Here is a 19,793-nt window from a genome sequence, read left to right as displayed (position 1 = left end):
CATATAAAGAATATTTAAGTTCACTTAAATAAATGATCACCATGGTAACAGCATTTTGGAAAACAATAAAGAATCTATATCTATATATATCTATATATATATCTATCTATATATCTATATATCTATATATCTATATATCTATATATATATATATATAGATATATATATGTATATATAACCCTAATATGCAAATAGACCAAATGGCAGAACAACCAAACAACTGGTCGCTATGATGTGCGCTGACCACCAGGGGGCGCACGCGGAACATGGCAGGTGTTGGCAGCAGGCAGCAGAGTGCAGAACGTGGCAGGTGTTGGCCTCGGTGGGATGGTGGAGCAGATGAGTGGGGGCGCCAGACCAAGGCAGGGTGCCGGTAGCTATCATCAGGGCAAGCCTCTGGTGGTTACTGAAAATTCTTTGCTCCCGAACACTGCGGTCCCGCCCGGTACTTGCACTTGCTGCTGGCGCTAGCCCCGCTCACACCCACTGCCAGCGCTGGAGCCACTGCTCGCACCTGCTGCTGGCGCCCGGCGCCAGTCCCAATCTCTTGACGCTGTCAGCAGGTGCGAGTGGTGACTACCGGCCTCGATCACCCCTGAGGGCTTTTCCACCTCCCCCTGCTTCTGAGGGGCAATGGGGGCAGCAGCTGCCACTTGCACCCACTGACAGTGCCGGCCCTGCTCACACCGCCGCTGGCGCTGGCCAGAATTGCTCCGTACCATCAGTGGGTGCGAGTGGGGCCGGCGCTGCCAGCTTGTGGGATCAGCGGCAGCAGGAGCGGGGCTGCTGGCAGAGGGGACTGAGGGCCACGGTGGGAGGGGCTGGGCGGGGGTGTGGAGGATGGGCTGAGACCTGCCCCTGTGCCCACCACAGCCTTGCAGCCCACAGTTCCTTTCAAGGTGCACGAATTTGTGCACTGGGCCCCTAGTATACTTATCAATGTATAGTCATATTTTAAGTCAACAAATATACATGGGACTATTAGCATGTCTCATGTACACAGATGACTAAGCCATACCCTGACCTTAAGGAGTTCACAGCAACAATATCATTTACATGTCACTTTAGAATTTATGAAATGTTTACACACATGGTCACTACAAAGATGATAAGCTCAGTTAGTTATACTATCTTTTAAATTCTCCAAACTATAACAAGTAAATGAGGAAAAGGAAAGTGGGGGAGATTAAGTGACTTGGTCAAAGTTATATGGCTAATGGTTAGCAGACCTGGGATTAGAATCAGGCCTCTAAAGCAACTAACTGTTTCTTCTCCCTGATATTTGAGTTTGATGGCCATTATCTTTGCCTTAGATACAGGGTACATTAATTCATTGTGCAAACTAGGAAACTTTTAAGAATAAAAGGAGATGCTACATAGAATTTATGACTCCAAGAGTGAACCCTATATAGACTCTGTGTGATTATGATGTGTCAGTGTAGGTTCATTAATGATGCTGTTAATGGAAGAGGCTATACATACGTGCAGGCAAGAAAATCTTTGTACCTTCAGCTCAGTTTTACTGTGAACCTAAAACGGCTCTAAAACTAGAGCTACTAATAATCACACAAGGGCAACAGGAATAAACTGAGACTATCCAGAGAAAATCACAAAGTAAGTTTTAGCCTCCTTCAATCAGAGCTCTTAACTTGAATTCCTGCAGAGAAATGGTTATTTCGGTAAATTCAGTTACATTTAAAAACCTTTTTTAAAAAGGGTAGAACTGTCACTGAAGACTTGCAACAATGAGCACTATAAAATAAACTTGAAGGAAAATGAAGAAATTCTCACCAGAAGGAGAAGATACTGTGTACATACCAAGCTGTCCTCGGCTTCGGCGCACCATTTCTTGCCGAGCACCTATGCTTCCAAGAATAGCTTCTTCAAGTTTAGCTCTCATGTCTTTTGATTTCTTAAAGGTCAAGCTATTCATTCTTTCAAACACTTTCTTTCCCTAAAATTTAAACATTAGAAAAGAAGAAGCATTGAGAAAATATTCTTCTTTTTTCACATAATTTCCTTTCTTGTTCCTCTTTGCAATGGCATAATGATCACTTACTTTGTATTCAAAGCAAGATACACAGAGGTAAAGCAGATCTAACAGCCGGTTGAGCTGCAGGACTGAGAGATCTGTAAACCACTTTTGTAGGACTGTCTCATCTGCATTCTTGAGAACCCAAAGGAGGCAGATCAAAAGGCTCCGACTTGATTCTGGTGAAAAGGTAGTGTGTTGCCTGCCACTCTGAAAATCAAGAACAGTAGAATGAGTCAGATTGATCAACGACCATTTCCTTTTTGGGCTGTTGTCAATTGTTTTCTTCTAAAAGCAAAAAAACAAAATTACTTATAAACTAAATATTATAAAAGAACCATCTGATTTAGATTACACTTGTATACGTCATACCAAACCTTAGACTTAAGGTCTTGAAGTTTATTGAATCTTTCCTGGCAATAGAAGATTGTTTAATTTGGGCATATGTTAATAGAAATTATAAAGCAAAAAACTAAAAGATCTTACTATTAAAAACTAACATATCTACCACATAATATCAAACATGATGAAAGTAAAGGGAAAAAAGAAACAGCTGACTCAAAAAATGAGAAGTTTAAGAATAGAAAGTAATAACAAAAAGTTTATCAGGTGTAGAGAACCATTGTTTCCTGTCAGGGACACTGACAAAAAAGAAAAGTCTTAGACACTGTATAAATAAAAACCATTTTTACATAGAGCATATAAAGTTAAGGTGCCATTTAAATTTTTCAATCTCCATTAGTATAAGTATGTAAAATACAAACAAAAAACTAAGAATAAGAACCTGTTTATAGTATCATTTATTGGATATTTATTCTACTCCAGTCATCATGCCAAGCTCTTTACATACATTATTTCATTTAGTTCTCTAACAATATCACCAAGCAGGTAGTATCATCTCAATTTTACAGACAAGATACAGGATGACAATGGTGATAATGATGATGACTACACATAACAAAATTTGAAATGTGCTAGACAGTATGATAACTTTTTCTTATTTAATTCACAATAATTTTATGAGACAGTATTAACTATTATTATTTCTAGTTTATAGGTAAGGATACTAAAGGCTAGAAATTAATTTACTCTAAATCACATACTAAGAAAAAGTAAAGCCAGGATTTTCATACAGGTTAACCAGACTCCAACTCTTTCTCTTTACCTTTATATTACATTCTCATATTTAGTTAATAAATATACTAAATAACAAAAAAGCAATGGAAGAGATGTAGAGACGAAAGACAAAGGAAAGCTGAACATACTTAACTGTTGAAATAATTATTTTAAATTAATAAATTTAGTAGAATTTACTAGAATTAGAATAATTAAGACAGTCTGATATTGGCATATGGCAGACAAATAATGTAATGAAATAGAATAGAAAGAATAAAAAATCCTATGCATATATGAAAATCTGATATACAGCAGAGTTATGAATCAGTGTGGATGGATGGATTATAAGTTTGGATAGATTCACTAGAGAAAAAAAATAAGAATCCTACCTTGCACAATTGTACAAAAAATAATTCAAGACAAAGAAAGAACTTAAATGTAAAAGGCAAAATTTTAAAACTTTTACAAGGAAATATAAGAGATTATATTTATACCTTGGGGGTAGAACAGAACTTCTTAAATAAGACCTAAAAAGCATAAACTATAAACCCACAAAAAAGATGGTCAATTTGCCTAAATTAAAATGGCAACAATGTGTTCATTCAAATAGATAGAAAATGCACATGATAAATTAGTAGAAATTTGCTGCATATAAAACCAACCTGAGATTAGTATCAAGAATAGTCTTTCTCAACCAAGTTTCCACGAGAAAATTAAGTCCTCCAAAGAATGACTGAGGGACTATTTTTCCCATTCTCCCAAGGCATTAAAAAAAGGGGGTTGGGGGAGATAATTCTGGTCTGGTACTAGCAATCAATGAAACTTCTCTGTAGGAAGAATTCACAATCACAGAACTCTTATTATACCTATAAATAGTACTGCAAATACAAAGTCCAGTATACAGCCAAAGAATCAGGTACACAGGAAGCAATAGATCATGAGTGAGAACATCAAAACAGACAACAGAAACAGGTATGTAAAGACTTGAAATACTTAAATTATCAATTAATAAAACCACAAAATAATATTTTAAAAGTATTATACCCAAAAAAATCTGACAGGAAATTTGAAAGTATAAAGAAAAGGTTACTTGACAAAAAATAGAACAAATAGAATTATGTATTGTTTTTTTAAAAATATGTTTTTATTGATTTCAGAGAGAGAAAGGGCAAAGGCGAGAGAAAGAAACATCAATGAGAGAGAATCATTGATTGGCTGTTTCCTGCATGCTCCTTACTGGGGATCAAGCCCGAAACATGGGCATGTGCCCTGACCAGGAATTGAATTGTGACATCCTGGTTCATAGGTCGACACTCAACCACTGAGTCACTTCGGCTGGGCTCAATGGATTGTTTTAATATAATATCAGGTTTAATAATATTCAAAATTAAAAATACATAAAATAGAATGTGAATAGGGAGAATGGTAAATAGTCAACTAGTTTTTTTTTTAATTAAATCTTTATTGTTCAGATTATTACATTTGTTCCTTTTTCCCCCCATAACTCCCCTCCTCCCAGTTCCCGCCCCACCCTCCGCCCTCACTCCCCACCCACTGTCCTCATCCATAGGTGCACGATTTTTGTCCAGTCTCTTTCCGCATCTCCCACACCCCTTTCCCCCCAAGAATAGTCAGTCCATTCCCTTTCTATGTCCCTGATTCTATTATGATCACCAGATTATTTATTCACTTGATTCTTAGATTCACTTGTTGATAGATGCATATTTGTTATTCATAATTTGTATCTTTACCTTTTTCTTCTTCTTCCTCTTCTTAAAGGATACCTTTCAGCATTTCATATAATACTGGTTTGGTGGTGATGAACTCCTTTAGCTTTTCCTTATCTGTGAAGCTCTTTATCTGACCTTCCGTTCTGAATGATAGCTTTGCTGGATAAAGTAATCTTGGTTGTAGGTTCTTGGTATTCATCACTTTGAATATTTCTTGCCATTCCCTTCTGGCCTTCAAAGTTTCTGTTGAGAAATCAGCTGACAGCCGTATGGGTATTCCCTTGTAGGTAACTGAGTTTCTTTCTCTTGCTGCTTTTAAGATTCTCTCTTTGTCTTTTGCTCTTGGCATTTTAATTATGATGTGTCTTGGTGTGGTCCTCTTTGGATTCCTTTTGTTTGGGGTTCTCTGTGCTTCCTGGAACTGTAAGTCTATTTCTTTCACCAGGTGGGGGAAGTTTTCTGTCATTATTTCTTCAAATAGGTTTTCAATATCTTGCTCTCTCTCATCTTCTGGCACCCCTATAATTCTGATGTTGGTATGCTTGAAGCTGTCCCAGAGGCTCCTTATACTATCTTCGTATTTTCGGATTCTTTTTTCATTTTGCTTTTCCAGTTGGGTGTTTATTGCTTCTTCACGTTTTGAATCTTTGACTTGATTCTTGCGCTCCTCTGGTCTGCTGTTGGGTGTCTGTATAATATTCTTTATTTCAGTCAGTGTATGCTTAATTTCTAGTTGGTTCTTTATCACAACATCGAGGGTCTCATTAGATATCTTGAGGATCTCACTACATTTATCGGCGGTCTCACCAGTCTTTTCGAGGGCCTTACTAAGTTTATCGGCAGCTTCTAGACAGTTCTTGAGAGACCTTAAAAGTGTGGTTTTGAGCTCTATATCTTCCATTTTTGACATTTGCGTCATGTTTCTTTGTCTCCGCATTTTTTTATCTTTTCTTGGTGCACCCCCTAGTGGTCTTTGTGCGCAGTCTTGTAGTTAAGCCTTGATTGTTGTCGGTAATACCAGGGGTCTAAAGTCAACTAGTTTTAAGATCCTTCTATTAACCATAGTGAATATAATGATGATTTACATTAGAGTATCATTTAATTTAAGGAAGCATACTATGATTTGTTATATAATCACAAAAAGACAGAAACAGAATAATTTGTAAACTAGAGGAAAATGTGGAATGAGAAAAAATATAATTCACACACAGTGGGTGAGACAATTTGAAGTAAAGTTAAAATGTATATATATTAATTTTAATTATACTAAATGCAAATGGATTAGGAAGTCTAGTGAAAGACAAAAATGAACATACCAGATTTTAAAAATATAAGGCAAAATCTAACTACACACTATGTATAAAAGACATTGAAAACGTAAGTTTCAAATATTTAAAACATAAGCAAAAATACTGAAATTAAAAAGTGAAAAAATTCATGCCATACATAGTCTAGGGAAAAAAAAACTAACAAAGCTATACTAATATTATATAAAACAGTTTATGGCAAAAAAAAAAGTTTTACAGTTCATGTAGATGGAAGGTGGAAAAATAATCTTTAAATATATGATGATGAAATGTTTTGATATGATATATAAAATAAATAAATAAACTTGGGCGCCCAAATTCTACTGTTCATAAAAATAAATTCCATGAACTAGCAGATTTTAGGGTTATATATAAAAGGAAGAACAAAACAAGCATTTAAAAAATAACGTAAGGCCTGGTTGGTAAGGCTTAGTTGGTTGAGCATGAGTCATCCCTTGCACCAAGAGGTCACTAGTTCAATTCTGATCAGGGCACATGCCTGGGATGCTGGCTCAATCCCAGGTAGGGGGCATGCAGGAGGCAGCTGATGTTGCTAATTGATGTTTCTCTTTCCCTCTTTCTCTAAAATCAATAAAAACATATTTTTTAAAATACCTTCAAAATTTTGGAATAGGGATATTAAAAAAAATCCAAAAAATACTAGGAAAAGATTGACAAATTCAAGAATTTTAAAACAAGACATTCCAGTCACCAAATTTACTATTAAGTGTGTGAAAAAGCAAGCCCCATAAATTAAAAGACCCATTTATAATTGACAACAGGCTTGATCCAGAACATATAAACTTCTGCAAAGCACACACAAAGGCAGAGGACCCAATGGAAAATGAACAAAAACTAGACACTTTAAAAGAGAAAATCCAAATGGCCAACACAAATATGAAAGAGTGTGTACCCTCAGAACACACCAGGGAAATGAAATACAACTATAAATTATCAGATTGACAAAAGTTGAAAAGTCTGAAAATCCTAAGTGATGATGAACATATGAATGGAACTCTCAAAGGTGCAAGTATAAACTGAGACAAACTCTTTGGAAAACATCCTGGCACATCCAGTATGGGTGAAGAAACTATTGTGTAACCCAGCAAATTCCCCTCCTAGTAAATACCCTAAATAATAGTATAGGCATGCATACAGGATACAAGTAAGAGAATATATAGGGTTGCTATTTACAATAACAAAAGATCAGAAACCATTCAAACATCTATCAACAGAATGGGTAAATAAACTGATCTATATGCAGGTAATGGGATATCATCTACTAGAGGGCCTGGTGCATGAAATTTGTGCTCTGGGGGGGGGGGGGGAGGAAGAGGGAGGGGTCCCTCAGCTCAGCCTGCGCCCTCTCACAGTGTGGGACAACTTGGGGGATGTCCCTGCCAGCTTAGGCCTGCTCCCCTAGGTCAATTTGCATATTAGCTTTTTATTATATAAGATATATATAAAAGCCTAAGTGACCACTACGACCCAATGACCAGTCAACCAGTCGCTATGATGCGCACTGACCATGAGGGGGCAGACGCTCAAAGCAGGAGCTGCCCCGGGTGGTCAGTGCGCTCCCAAAGCCAACCTCCCATAGCCAGCCAACCTCCCCCAGTCCCTCCCCGTGGCTGGCAGGCCCCAATAGGGACTGGGTGAGATGGCCCCATCAGCCCTGATCGTCGGCCAGGCCTAGGGACCCCACCCGTGCACGAATTCATGCATCAGGCCTCTAGTACAGAAATAAAATCAGTGATTTATAGTATAATTTGTAACTTGCTTAAGTATTAAAAACATAATGTAAAAACTACACTATAATTTTTAGGGATGCAAACGTAGATGGTAAAACTATAGATAAAATTAAGGAATTATTTCATTAGTCATGTTAGTGGGAGCTTGGTAAGTAGTTGTGGTGGAGAAAAACATGCTAAAGATTTCTAAAAGGCAGTGTTCTATCATTTGTCCTGAGTGGTGGCTACAAAGGTGTTCATTTTATAATATTTTAACTCGTTCATTTATGTTTCATGTACTTTTTCATGTGCAGTATATTTTACATAAAGAAAAGTTTTAAAAAGTCAATAAAATTGAGAATAGTGGTCACTTTTAGGGGAGAGATATAGTGAATTGAAGGCAGAAAGGAACTTCCAAAGTATTTGCAATGTTTTATTTCTGAAACTGGGTGGTACATATACTGCTGTTTCTTTTATTTTAATTGTACATATAGTTTATATATTCTTTTTAATGTATAATATCAAAAGTACAAGGAATAGCCCTGGCTGGTGTTGCTCAGTAGTTTAAGTGTTGGCCCGCACATCAAAGGTCTCGGGTTCGATTCCTGGTCAAGGGGCATATAGCTGGTTGCAGGTTGGATCCCTGGCCCCAGTCAAGACACGTGCAGGAGGCCACCAATCAATGTCTTTCTCACATCTACATTTATCTTTCCCCCCTTCCTTCCCTCCCTTCCTAAAAAAAAAAAAAAATCAATGGGAAAAATATCCTTGGATGAGGATTAACAAGCAAAAAGTACAAGGAATAAAAGAAAAATTTGATAAATTAGAATTCATAAAAAAATTTTTAAAATTTGCATTTCAAAAGACACCATAAAAAAAGTAAAAAGCCAAATCATATATAAGGGAGTTGTACTCAGACTATATAAAGAACTCTTTTAAGTCAGTAACAAAAAGAATAACACAATTTTTAAATGGCAAAGAATTTGAATGGACTTTTCTCTAAATAAGATAGTTGTTCAAAAAGATGTGCCAATTAGCAATGAAAAGGTGTTCTACATTAGTAGATATTAGGGAAATGCAAATCAAAACCACAATGAGATGCTGCTTCATACCCACTAAGGTGGCTATAAATAAGAAAAAAGTGTAGGTGAGGATTTGGAGAAACAGGAACCTTTTATTCATTGCTGGTGAGAATGTAAAATGGTGCAGCCACTGTGAAAAAGAGTTTAGAAATTTCTCAGAATGTTAACAGATGTGTTGTGCACCTGAAACTTGTATACTTTTGTTAACCAGTGTCACCCCAATAAATTCAATAAAGAGGAAAAAAGTAAAATGGATGAAAAGAATAGGCTATATAATAAGCAACTTTCCAAAATTCTGAATGACAGAAAAGAGCTTTATACCATAAACGTGAAATAATTAATACTTTTTAAAATAACTTGTAAAAGATAGATAATATTCCCAGAACCTTAACATTTCCACAAAATAAAGCTCAGAGTACTTCTGCATCAAATAATATAACAAATAATTTTAGTTATTTAAGGGTACATCCTTGTAAGTATTTGTCTTTCCGGAAAATAATTCTGTAGGAGGGTTGTTTTTACCGTTGATGTGAGAATAAAACTGCCAGGCCTTGTTAGTTGAGGAACTGATGTTCCTGCAATTGCCATGGCAACTGTCTGGCTTATCATGCTTCCACTCTCACTTTCATAATCATCAGTGGCTATACAAACTGGTCTTCCTCGTTGATTGTGAGATTCTGGGGCGGGGAGGAGAGAAAATCCAAAATAAATAAATAAATACATAAAACTTCTAAATAGCTTAATAAACAGTTCTTAATACACATTAGGTACTCAGTAAATGTTTGTTTTGATTGAATGGAAGTATTTTATCCAGTTAATGGCTAGTTTAAATGCAACCTACAGTGTTTTCTTTAGAGCAAGTGAAGGAATTCAAGTAAATTCTGATGTGAAAAGCAAGAGCAATAAAACTTTGTGGGTCCTAATTTTCAAAAAGCAACAAAACTTCATCTTATTAACCCAATGTTAGCAATAAACCTAATTAATGATATTCAGGTGAAAATCAATTTAAATTATATTTATATGAATAAAATTGATACTGAGGGTAGTAGACAGCTTTCAGCTTTCTTGTGTACTTTTTAGAGGAACAGTAAGTACACAAAAACCCTATTTTCTAACAAGTAGGAATAGAACTACTATACAATCATTATTTAAAATTTCATAAGAACTACTTACAGAAACCTTGCAGTGGATTCTCTCACAAAGTCAAAAGATTTTCAGTAATATAATTAAGTATTTACAGTTTACTTACGTTAGTGTACATTTCTTTTCCTAAAATAAGATCTTTATTCTTGGGAAACTTTCTAACACTTTCATTATATATTGTGATTTGCCATTAAAATCTGTCTTACATACACTAAGTACCTGTAAAATCATACAGCTGAGGAACAGTTTCCATGATAATGCCAATCAGAGGTAGATATAACATGGCCACCCGAGCCTTTATCTGGGGGTCAGAGTACCGTGGATCTGAGTCATGACTGGATAGTAAATTGTGTACCATATTGATGACTTTCTTATGCAATCCAAACAGTCTATTTAAAAAGAAGATGGAGAAGAAGCAGTAAGGTCACAGATATTAGTTAATACCTTTAAAGCAAACAGTAAGCAATGGTACTGAATCAATCCTGTTCAACTTCTTAACTTTGCCACATATTTGCATCTATTCCTATAAATAAAAACACTTCTATTTTAAAATTAATAAATGTCATTCTGTGTAAGTAAAAATTGAGGAAGAAGAAATGTTATATAAATTCACTTAAGAGTAAACCTGAATATTTTTACATTAACTCCTTGTTAGTGCATTTTAATGTTAAATAACTTAAGAGCAGTTATGGTTATATTTTAAAGCAAAAAAAAAAAAGCTACATTTTAAGTAGCTGTAACTTTTATTTCATCAAATGAAATCTTTTCACATTTACCATAAGTAAACTTTTATTTCCTTTTTCCAGAAGAAAATCCTCTACCTAATGCAGCGGTTCTCAACCTGTGGGTCGTGACCCCTTTAGTGGTCAAATGACCCTTTCACAGGGGTCGCCTAAGCCCATCCTGCATATCAGATATTTACATTACGATTCATAACAGTAGCAACATTACAGTTATGAAGTAGCAACGAAAATAATTTTATGGTTGGGTCACAACATGAGGAACTGTATTTAAAGGGCCAGAAGGTTGAGAACCACTGAAATGGATTCTGTAGTTCACAGGCTGGGATTGCCTTTGGCATCTATTTAAATGGAACTTCCTTGCTCATATACCTCATATGGGCCCTTACAACTTTTCTAAACTCCCAGTCACCTGCGTTTCAACTGAGCTAATAAACTAGCAAGGGTCTCTCTCATCTTCATACTTTTGCCTTTCTTCTTAAAGTGAAGGTGCTTTGACTATGCAAACCATTCCAATTGAAAATTCACACAACTTCAACTGGCCCTTAATGCTGCACCTGGTATCAGTTTCATATTACATTATCTCTCCTTAAGCCTTACACCATCAATATCAGTAAAAAAACCTTACTTCAACGTCTTTCTTTTAGGAAAGAAAGCCATTTCAAATTTGCTCTGGTGAAAACATTTTTTTAAAAAAATATGTTTTTATTGATTTCAGAGGGAGGAAGGAAAAGGGAGGGAAATAAAAACATCAATGATGAGAGAGAATCATTCAATGGCTGCCTCCTGCATGTCTCCTACTGGGAATCAAGCTTACAACCTGGGCATGTGTCCTGACCAGGAATCGAACCATGACCTCTTGGTTCATGAGTTGATGCTCAACAACTGAACCACACCAGCCAGGCTGGTCACATCTTTTAACACATTTCCATCTATATAGCTATAGGATCATCTTTCCTTTGTTTCAGAAAAAGCTTTATCTTCTCTCAGAAAGTAATCTCCCCATATATTCAATAAACCCCATCTTTCTTCAATAGCCTACCCTTTATTTTTCTTTCCTACCTTGAAAATATATGTTCACTTGAAATTAGTTTCCTCTAACTTATACAGTATTTCACTTAGTAATAAACTATTACATGATGTCCCCAGTAATAAACTTCCTTAATGTTTTAAGTCTACACCAAGTGTTTCCACTTAATTCCTACTATTTACTTCCTTTGTTTGTAACCAACAGTATTTGCATGTTCGTAATATAGTACTTACTAGCTTCATCATTTAATAGCTAAATGATTTTTTGAAGATACTTAACTTCTGTATTCTTATGTATGGATGAGGGTAATAACCTACCTAAGGTGGTTTGAAATTAAGTTTTATAATTTATCCCAAATGCCTAATACAGTGCCTTGCATATTGCCTTCCTCAGTAAATAGTACTTTAAAAATTTTTTTTGCAAGAGAACGCTTATTGGGTAAATTACAGAGGTAGAATTAATTCCTAGAAGAAATGGGCTTACTAGTAGGAACGAGTTAACGGAGGTAAAGGAAGGGCCCTTGGAGCTTGGGAGTGAGGAAGCTATTGTGCCTGGGGGAGGGTGAAGGGGATGGGGAGAGAGAGAGTAGGGAAGGGAAAGGGATGGGCATGCTCCTGGGAGGGAGACTGTCCATAAATATTAACTTTTATCTCTTAAGATCATACAGATTTAATAGCTGGGATCTGAAATGAAGTAGTCTTATGAAGTAGCCAGAGCCCTTGATCTTATCTGCCATTTTATATAGCTGCCTATGAAATCTAGCTGGAGATTCTTCTCCCTTCCAGATTTTTATTCAGAAAGTATATTTTCAAATACTGTCACGAACCACGCCTAATGAACATATGTCAGATTTCATTCTCTAGATTTCAACTTGACACTGTCATCTTATTTGTTCTTTTCTCAGTATTTTCTCCAAATAGTTCCTCCCCTTCTCGTCATTTGCTTTTTATGTTCCCCCTTTCTATTTCCTGTATCACCAATGATTCCCAAACCTGATTGTCTATTTCTTATCTCTCAACAGCTCCCAATTCCAGACTTCAACCTATCTAAACTCAATCACACTCAGTAACTAAATACACACTTATGCAAGCCCTGCAATATCCTATTCTACATGTTGGAACTAAGACATTGTCTCTGTTCTTAAATAGCTTGTTTTAGTAAGAGAGGAACAGACAGCAAAGTAATAATTCAATGTTACAAATGCTATAATAAAGACATTACTCTTCTACACAATTATGTCTGTACTACAAAATTAGCATTTAATCATAGTGTATTGTTTCAGTCTTAACTTTCTTCCTATAATGAGAGTTTCTAGAAAGCAAATCTGTGATCAATATAGAACATATTATTGCCACTCAAGGAATTACTCTTGGTTACTTAGCAAGCTGATGGAATAAAAAGAAAAGCATTCCTCTCAAGTAGAAGAGTGGGAAAGATTAATCTTTTGATTCTTAGGAAGTTTAAGGGGGATACTTCTGTCCTATCATTCAAAATCAAGCTGATATTCAACAAGGCAAAAATTGGTCTACTCACCCTTCAGCCTCGGGATCTAAAATGACAGCCAGCTCTGTTAATACAAGTCCTGCCAAATAATGCTGTTGGCGGAAAGGCACAGACAATTCAAACATATTTGCAATCTTCTGGTCCTGTACATTGGTGGAAAATCCAGAACTCTGTTTGGGAGTGAGGTAGAACAAACTATAATAGCTGTGCAACAAAAAAAATCCCAGACACACATTACAATAAATAGAATGTGAGCATTATCTGAAAGTGAGATAAACATTGCCCAGAGTAATTTATTGCCTAGGGCTGTTTTTTTGTGTAATATATTTTATTTATTTTTTACAGAGAGGAAGGGAGAGGGACAGAGCGTTAGAAACATTGATGAGAGAGAAACATCGATCAGCTGCCTCCTGCATACCCCCTACTGGGGATGTGCCCGCAACCAAGGTACATGCCCTTGACCGGAATCGAACCTGTGACCCTTCAGTCCCCAGGCCGATGCTCTATCCACTGAGCCAAACCGGTTAGGGCTTGCCTAGGGTTTATGACAGATGATTATTATTAACACTAGAGGCCCAGTGCACGAATTTGTGCACAGGTGGGGTCCAGGCTGGTGGGGGGAGGGGCCACAAATGGTTGGCTGGTGTGGGGGAGGGGCTGCAGTTGGTTGGGGCCTCAGTGCATGTCATAGCTACCAGTCGTTCTGGTCGCTTGGCTTTTATATACATAGATTGGAGAAAGTAACTATTCTTACTTTTGGTATAGGAAACTATGATGAAAAATACTTTCAATTTCTTTTTTCTCATACTAAAAGTTTCCATTTGTTGTCCCCCCCTTCTATCTGTTTTTTTCTTTATTCCTTTTTCTGGTTTGTTTTATCTTTATTGTTGAAAGTATTACAGATGTCCCCTTTGTTTGTTTTCCCCATTGACCCCCTCCACCCTGTACCCTCCCTTCCCAGGCCTTCACCACTCTATTGTCTATATTCATGGGCTATGCATATATGCATATAAGTTCCCCGGTTAATCACTCCCCCTACCCCCCAATCCCACCTTCCCTCTGAAATTTGTCAGTCTGTTGCATGCTTTTATGTTTCTAGATCTATATTGTTCACCAGTTTATTTTGTTCATTAGATTCAACATATGAGTAAGATAATGTTTTAATATGATACTGTGAATGGGAAAAAAAAAGCAACTAAGTCCAAATAATATACAGGGTGGGGCAAAAGTAGATTTAGAGTTGTGAATATGTGAAACACAGTTTATTCTTGAATTATTATTTATTAATTATTGTTATTTCCCATATGAACAACTGTACATCTATGTTTGCCCCAAACTGTATTATGTACTCTTTGCTGAGTGTGCAGGAAATATTCATAGTCAAGGCTATTGGTTTCCAGGGAAATTTCAAATATGGGTAAAATTATTTCTCAGACAAAATACTATCTCTAAAAAAAATCACTATAATTTTATGGTGCACTTACTGAGTTTTTAAAAAGTTTTTAATACTGCAAAATAGGAACCCGTAAAATATAGTTCAAAGCAAGAAAGTCCTTACCTTCATCCCCTAATCCATAATTCAAGATCATCTATGTGAGGTTTCTTAGAAGAACAATAGATTTCAGATTTCTCCATGCAGAAATCATTTTCCTAATAACTATATAAAATTCCTCTGCCCCACCCCTGAAAAAGTGATATCTCTGTCATATATTAGAATCCGAAAATTATGCACTGTAGTTAGATGACAAGGTGGGGAACAAGATAATGAAAGAACTTCTGTGAATTTCTTTGCTGAATGTGATGTTCAGCAGGGAGTTAGGGGTAAACAAGTGTGTTTCATTAAAGATTTTAGAACTGCACCTGTGCTTTATTTGTATCTGTGTAGCTACATCTTTGGAAGAAGTTGGGCAAAGAAAGCAAAACTTTATCCATTCAAGAAAGAAGTGTTTCCTAGCCAGGTAAAAGAGTGTGTGGAAATACGATGTTTTGCAAAAGTAAAGTGAAAAGTTGTGGGTGCTCTCTGATGTTTTCCATCTTTCTAAGTGAAGTTTAATTTTTTCTTTTATCACGCATCTGACACTGATCTAGACTACAGAATTGCATTAAGGAATTAAATGTCTCAAAAATAAAATTAAGTAGAGTTAAAATCGACTTTGACTTCAGACATTAAGAGCTTAAGGAAGCAGTTTGTTTGCCTCAGGAATTATACAGCAGAAAGGGTGTTTCATTAGGAGGGAAAAATCTAGGCTTCTTTAATACTAAAACCACAAAATCCCTTAATCTCAATGTGTATGACAGGATACATAATAATTGCTATGATAGCCCTTTTTCATCTTTGGAGAAACTACTAGCTGTTGAAGTCAAGTGCCTATAAATATCCATCTAGTTTCCTTTGGGTTTTCTGGATACAAGAGAGGTAGCAGGGCTGTCAGGCTTGCACTGCAGTTTTATAACAGAGCCTTTGTGATTTTAATACCCTTAGCATTTTTGGCAGCTACAACTAAATTAGGATATAGGTATAAGCTTTTTATTTTTTATTAATCCTCACCTGAGGATATTTTTCCATTAATTTTTAGGGAGAGTGGGAGAGAGAGGAAAAGAAAGTGAGAAACATCGATGTGAGAGAAACACATGGATTGGTTGCCTCCTGCATGAGCCCTGACCAGGGCCAGGACCAGGGAGGAGCCTGCACCAATGTACATGCACTTAACCGGAATCGAACCCAGGACCCTTTGGTCTGTAGGCCGACACTCTATCTACTGAGTCAAACTGGCTAGGGCTATAGGTATAAGCTTTAACTAAATGTTTTAATTCCTTTGGTTGTCAGATAGCTTCTACTCAAAGATTAAGAAAGTATGTGCATCATATTCTGACTGTACATGAAGTTCCAGGAGAAATGTCTAAAAGTATATTTAGCTTGAGATAACTGAAAAATATAGCTAGTTCAACCTCAAACCAATGATAGCCTAGTGGCGAGAATCACAAGACGTCAACTTTCTGCCTTTTATTTTTAAGATAATATCACTGACACACAATTATGAGATATTTTGCAGAATCTTGGTCCTTCAATGCTGCACCACTTGTCCTCACTATATAATTTTGTGGTGCTGATGTACTGTTTCTTTGTCAAGCAGGAGGAAATAACTTCAGGGTCTTGAGAAGAATCTATGAGTTTGTTTTGTAGAAGAAAAGAATATCTTCAGGGTAGCTGCGACCAGCTGCTGATTCCAAGAAGTCTGATACGAAAAAGTGTTATCTGTGACTAAATAAACATGATCTTCTCTCTCAGTTCCTGGAACTAACCCCATTCCCTACTTACATAAAAACCACCTACTTTTGGTTTTTGAGAGAGATGGATTTGGGAGAGCTTGCTCTCCCATCCTCCCAATCAAATAAATCTTTCTGTCTCTGAGCACTGGTGTCTCACTGGTTGGGCCTACTAGTGCACTGGGTACACAAACCTGAATTTTGGGAGATAATTCTGTAACAGTTTGGTTTCTTTCTCTGCTAAATTATGCTTTATCCCCATTCCTTTCACTAGTATTAATCCCTAACAAACATCTTATACCCCAAATTCAGTCTGTCTGCTTCAAAAAATCCTAATTTGTGAAAACATCTAAATAAGTGAGTTTATGTGGATTCACGAGCCCTGACCAGGGCCAGGACCAGGGAGGAGCCTGCACCAATGTACATGCACTTGACCGGAATCGAACCCAGGACCCTTTGGTCTGTAGGCCGACACTCTATCTACTGAGTCAAACTGGCTAGGGCTATAGGTATAAGCTTTAACTAAATGTTTTAATTAGTGGTTAACAGCTTAGGATCTAAAATAAACCCAACATGCAAAGTATAGCATAAGGAATATAATCAATAATATTGTAATAATTATGTACGGTGTCAGATGGGTACCAGACTAACGGGTGATGAATTCATAAGGTATATAAATATCTAATCACTATGTTGTATGCCTGAAACTAATATAATATGTTAACTGTAATTGAAAAATAAATTTAAAATAATGTCAACATGTGACTTGGTTCAAAGTATAGCTGTGCCATTTAACTGTGTGACCTTAAGTTATTGACCTTACTGTGTTTCAGTTTTCCATCTGTAAAATAGGGATAGTAATAGAATTTATCTCCTAGAGTTGCTCTGAGAATTAAATGCTTAATACTTATGAAGCACTTAATACAGAACCTATTATACAGCTTTTATTCAATAGTGTTACCTATAATTTCCCCCCAGTGTTTAAAATGCTTTTTCACAAATGTGGACGTTAAGGATATTTTTTTCTTACACTTTGCATACCTGAGATGTTGCAGAAGAAACAGAAGGTGATGGTGATGCAGGTGGAGTAAGCAGGCTACAGGGTAAGTTTAATGTAACATAGTGCTCATGACTGCAGATGATTCGCAGAAAATCCAACCTCAAGGACACCAGGACACTTGGAATTGGTAATGAGTAAAGCTTTGAAGACACCTTGTAAGCAATGCATAAATAAGAGAAAACCAATCGAATATATCATTTCTCTAATACAAACACCAGAATGACATATTAAAGAATTAAAGAACAGTACTCAGTGGGCAGCATTGGTTTTGTGATTTAAGTAATAGTATCAGCTTTCTCTAGAATTACTGTTTAAATGCAAAATTTTCAACTACAGATTTACTGTAGAATTCCACTGACTAGGCTAAAAGCCACATTCTTTTTTTTAAAAAAATATATTTTGCCGAAACCGGTTTGGCTCAGTGGATAGAGCATCGGCCTGCGGACTCAAGGGTCCCGGGTTCGATTCCGGTCAAGGGCATGTACCTGGGTTGCGGGCACATCCACAGTGGGAGATGTGCAGGAGGCAGCTGATCGATGTTTCTCTCTCATCGATGTTTCTAACTCTCTATCTCTCTCCCTTCCTCTCTCTGTAAAAAGTCAATAAAATATATTTTTTTAAAAAAATATATATATATCTATATATCTATATATATATATATAGATATTTTTTTTTTATTTCAGAGAGGGTGAGAGAGATGGAAATGTCAATGAGAGAGAATCATTGATCAGCTGCCTCCTGCACGTCCCTGAATGGGGACAGAGCCTGCAACCCGGGCATGTGCCCTTGACCGGAATCGAACCTGGGACCCTTCAGTTCGCAGGCCAACACTCTATCCACTGAGCCAAACTGGCTAGGGCAAAGCCATATTCTTCTATTTCCAATACAGCATTAATATTCTGCTTTTCAAAGATATACTTTATGAGGAAAAAGTACACCACCAAATTAACTTCATAAAAGAAAGTATCCATTCTTTTTACAGTACCTTGTGTTAACCTATATTTATAATGATCTATTTGTCTATTTCCCCAGCTATACCATAAACTACTTGAGGACATATATGAATGGACTTAATAACTTTAGCAACCTAGGATCTAGTTCAATGTTCAGAAAATGTAGGAAGTTAATACTTGAAGAATAAAGACAGGAATAGGTTTTGGAAGCAACAGTACATGAAATTTTGGGGACAGAGTAAAAATAATGCATACTATAGCAAATAATTATAAGTGGGTCAGTGTCCACACATAGTTTTAACTTCTCTAATAAAAAAGACATACAGTAAAGGCATCCAATAGAACAGATCATCAAACGTCTAAATATTTCACTGCCAAATAGCATTCTTAACCAGTAGTTCCCCAAATCTAATCTGTGGGCCAGCTGGGAAGTGCTTCACAAGCACTGTGTCCCTCACTCCCTATGCCCACCATCAGGATCCAAACTCCTCAAGAATGCGGAGATGGGACCCAGAGGTCTATATATTTTTAAAGCTTCTTTAAAAGGGAACTCTAGGATGAGTTACTAGCTTACTAGCAAAACTGCCTATCAGGTCCAATACTAATGTTTTCCAAAAGTTAGGTTTCATTAATAAGTTGATAAAAATTTAAAAACAAAATCAGCTGTTTGTGGAAAAGTTCCAGAATGCTTTTAATTTAGTAAGAGCAAAATGAATGAAATTTGGGACTTGGGTAAACATCTGTTTGCCATTCTAAACTCTACAATGTCCAAAGCTGTGTTAGGAGGAATACAGAGCAAAATGCAGCTACTTTAAATATCACTGAAGACACAAAAGGTGCAGTTAGTTCTTCATTTAGTGTAAACATTATTCTTAAATGGAATCTCGGGCTGCTTTACAGTTACTACTGACCTGGTGGTGTGCTCCAGAATGAGCCAGTGTAACCCAAGGAAAAGCCAGTTTTACTGATATCAGCTTGTCAGTCTTGTGTCCTGATTAACAAATGTAACTTACTTTTGCCTTACTAATAAAACTATGCTATTTAAAAAAAATTAGTATATGAATGTATATGAAGGTCTCTCAGCTCTGGCTGTACAAAGA

The 19,793-nt window shown here is 36.5% G+C and overlaps 1 protein-coding gene across 7 annotated transcripts in view; it reads right to left on the bottom strand.

Moving 5' to 3' along the window:
* Positions 1-19,793, bottom strand: part of DOCK7 (dedicator of cytokinesis 7) — a 185,941-nt gene that overhangs the window by 44,777 nt on the left and 121,371 nt on the right. For 4 of the 7 annotated variants that reach the window (XM_059689325.1, XM_059689320.1, XM_059689323.1 and 1 more), the window contains 6 exons: positions 17,722-17,892; positions 13,444-13,583; positions 10,360-10,529; positions 9,520-9,674; positions 2,060-2,242; positions 1,792-1,954 (listed from right to left, as the gene is read on the bottom strand). In XM_059689325.1, coding sequence (XP_059545308.1) covers positions 1,792-1,954; positions 2,060-2,242; positions 9,520-9,674; positions 10,360-10,529; positions 13,444-13,583; positions 17,722-17,892 — 982 coding nt within the window. Of the gene's footprint in view, positions 1-1,791; positions 1,955-2,059; positions 2,243-9,519; positions 9,675-10,359; positions 10,530-13,443; positions 13,584-16,458; positions 16,650-17,721; positions 17,893-19,793 lie in introns of those variants that run through there. The other 3 variants (XM_059689322.1, XM_059689324.1, XM_059689327.1) reach the window with 2 other exon arrangements.

The sequence above is a fragment of the Myotis daubentonii genome, chromosome 3 (genome assembly GCF_963259705.1).
Source record: "Myotis daubentonii chromosome 3, mMyoDau2.1, whole genome shotgun sequence".
Classification (NCBI taxonomy): domain Eukaryota; kingdom Metazoa; phylum Chordata; class Mammalia; order Chiroptera; family Vespertilionidae; genus Myotis; species Myotis daubentonii.
This window is presented reverse-complemented; position numbering and strand designations above follow the sequence as displayed.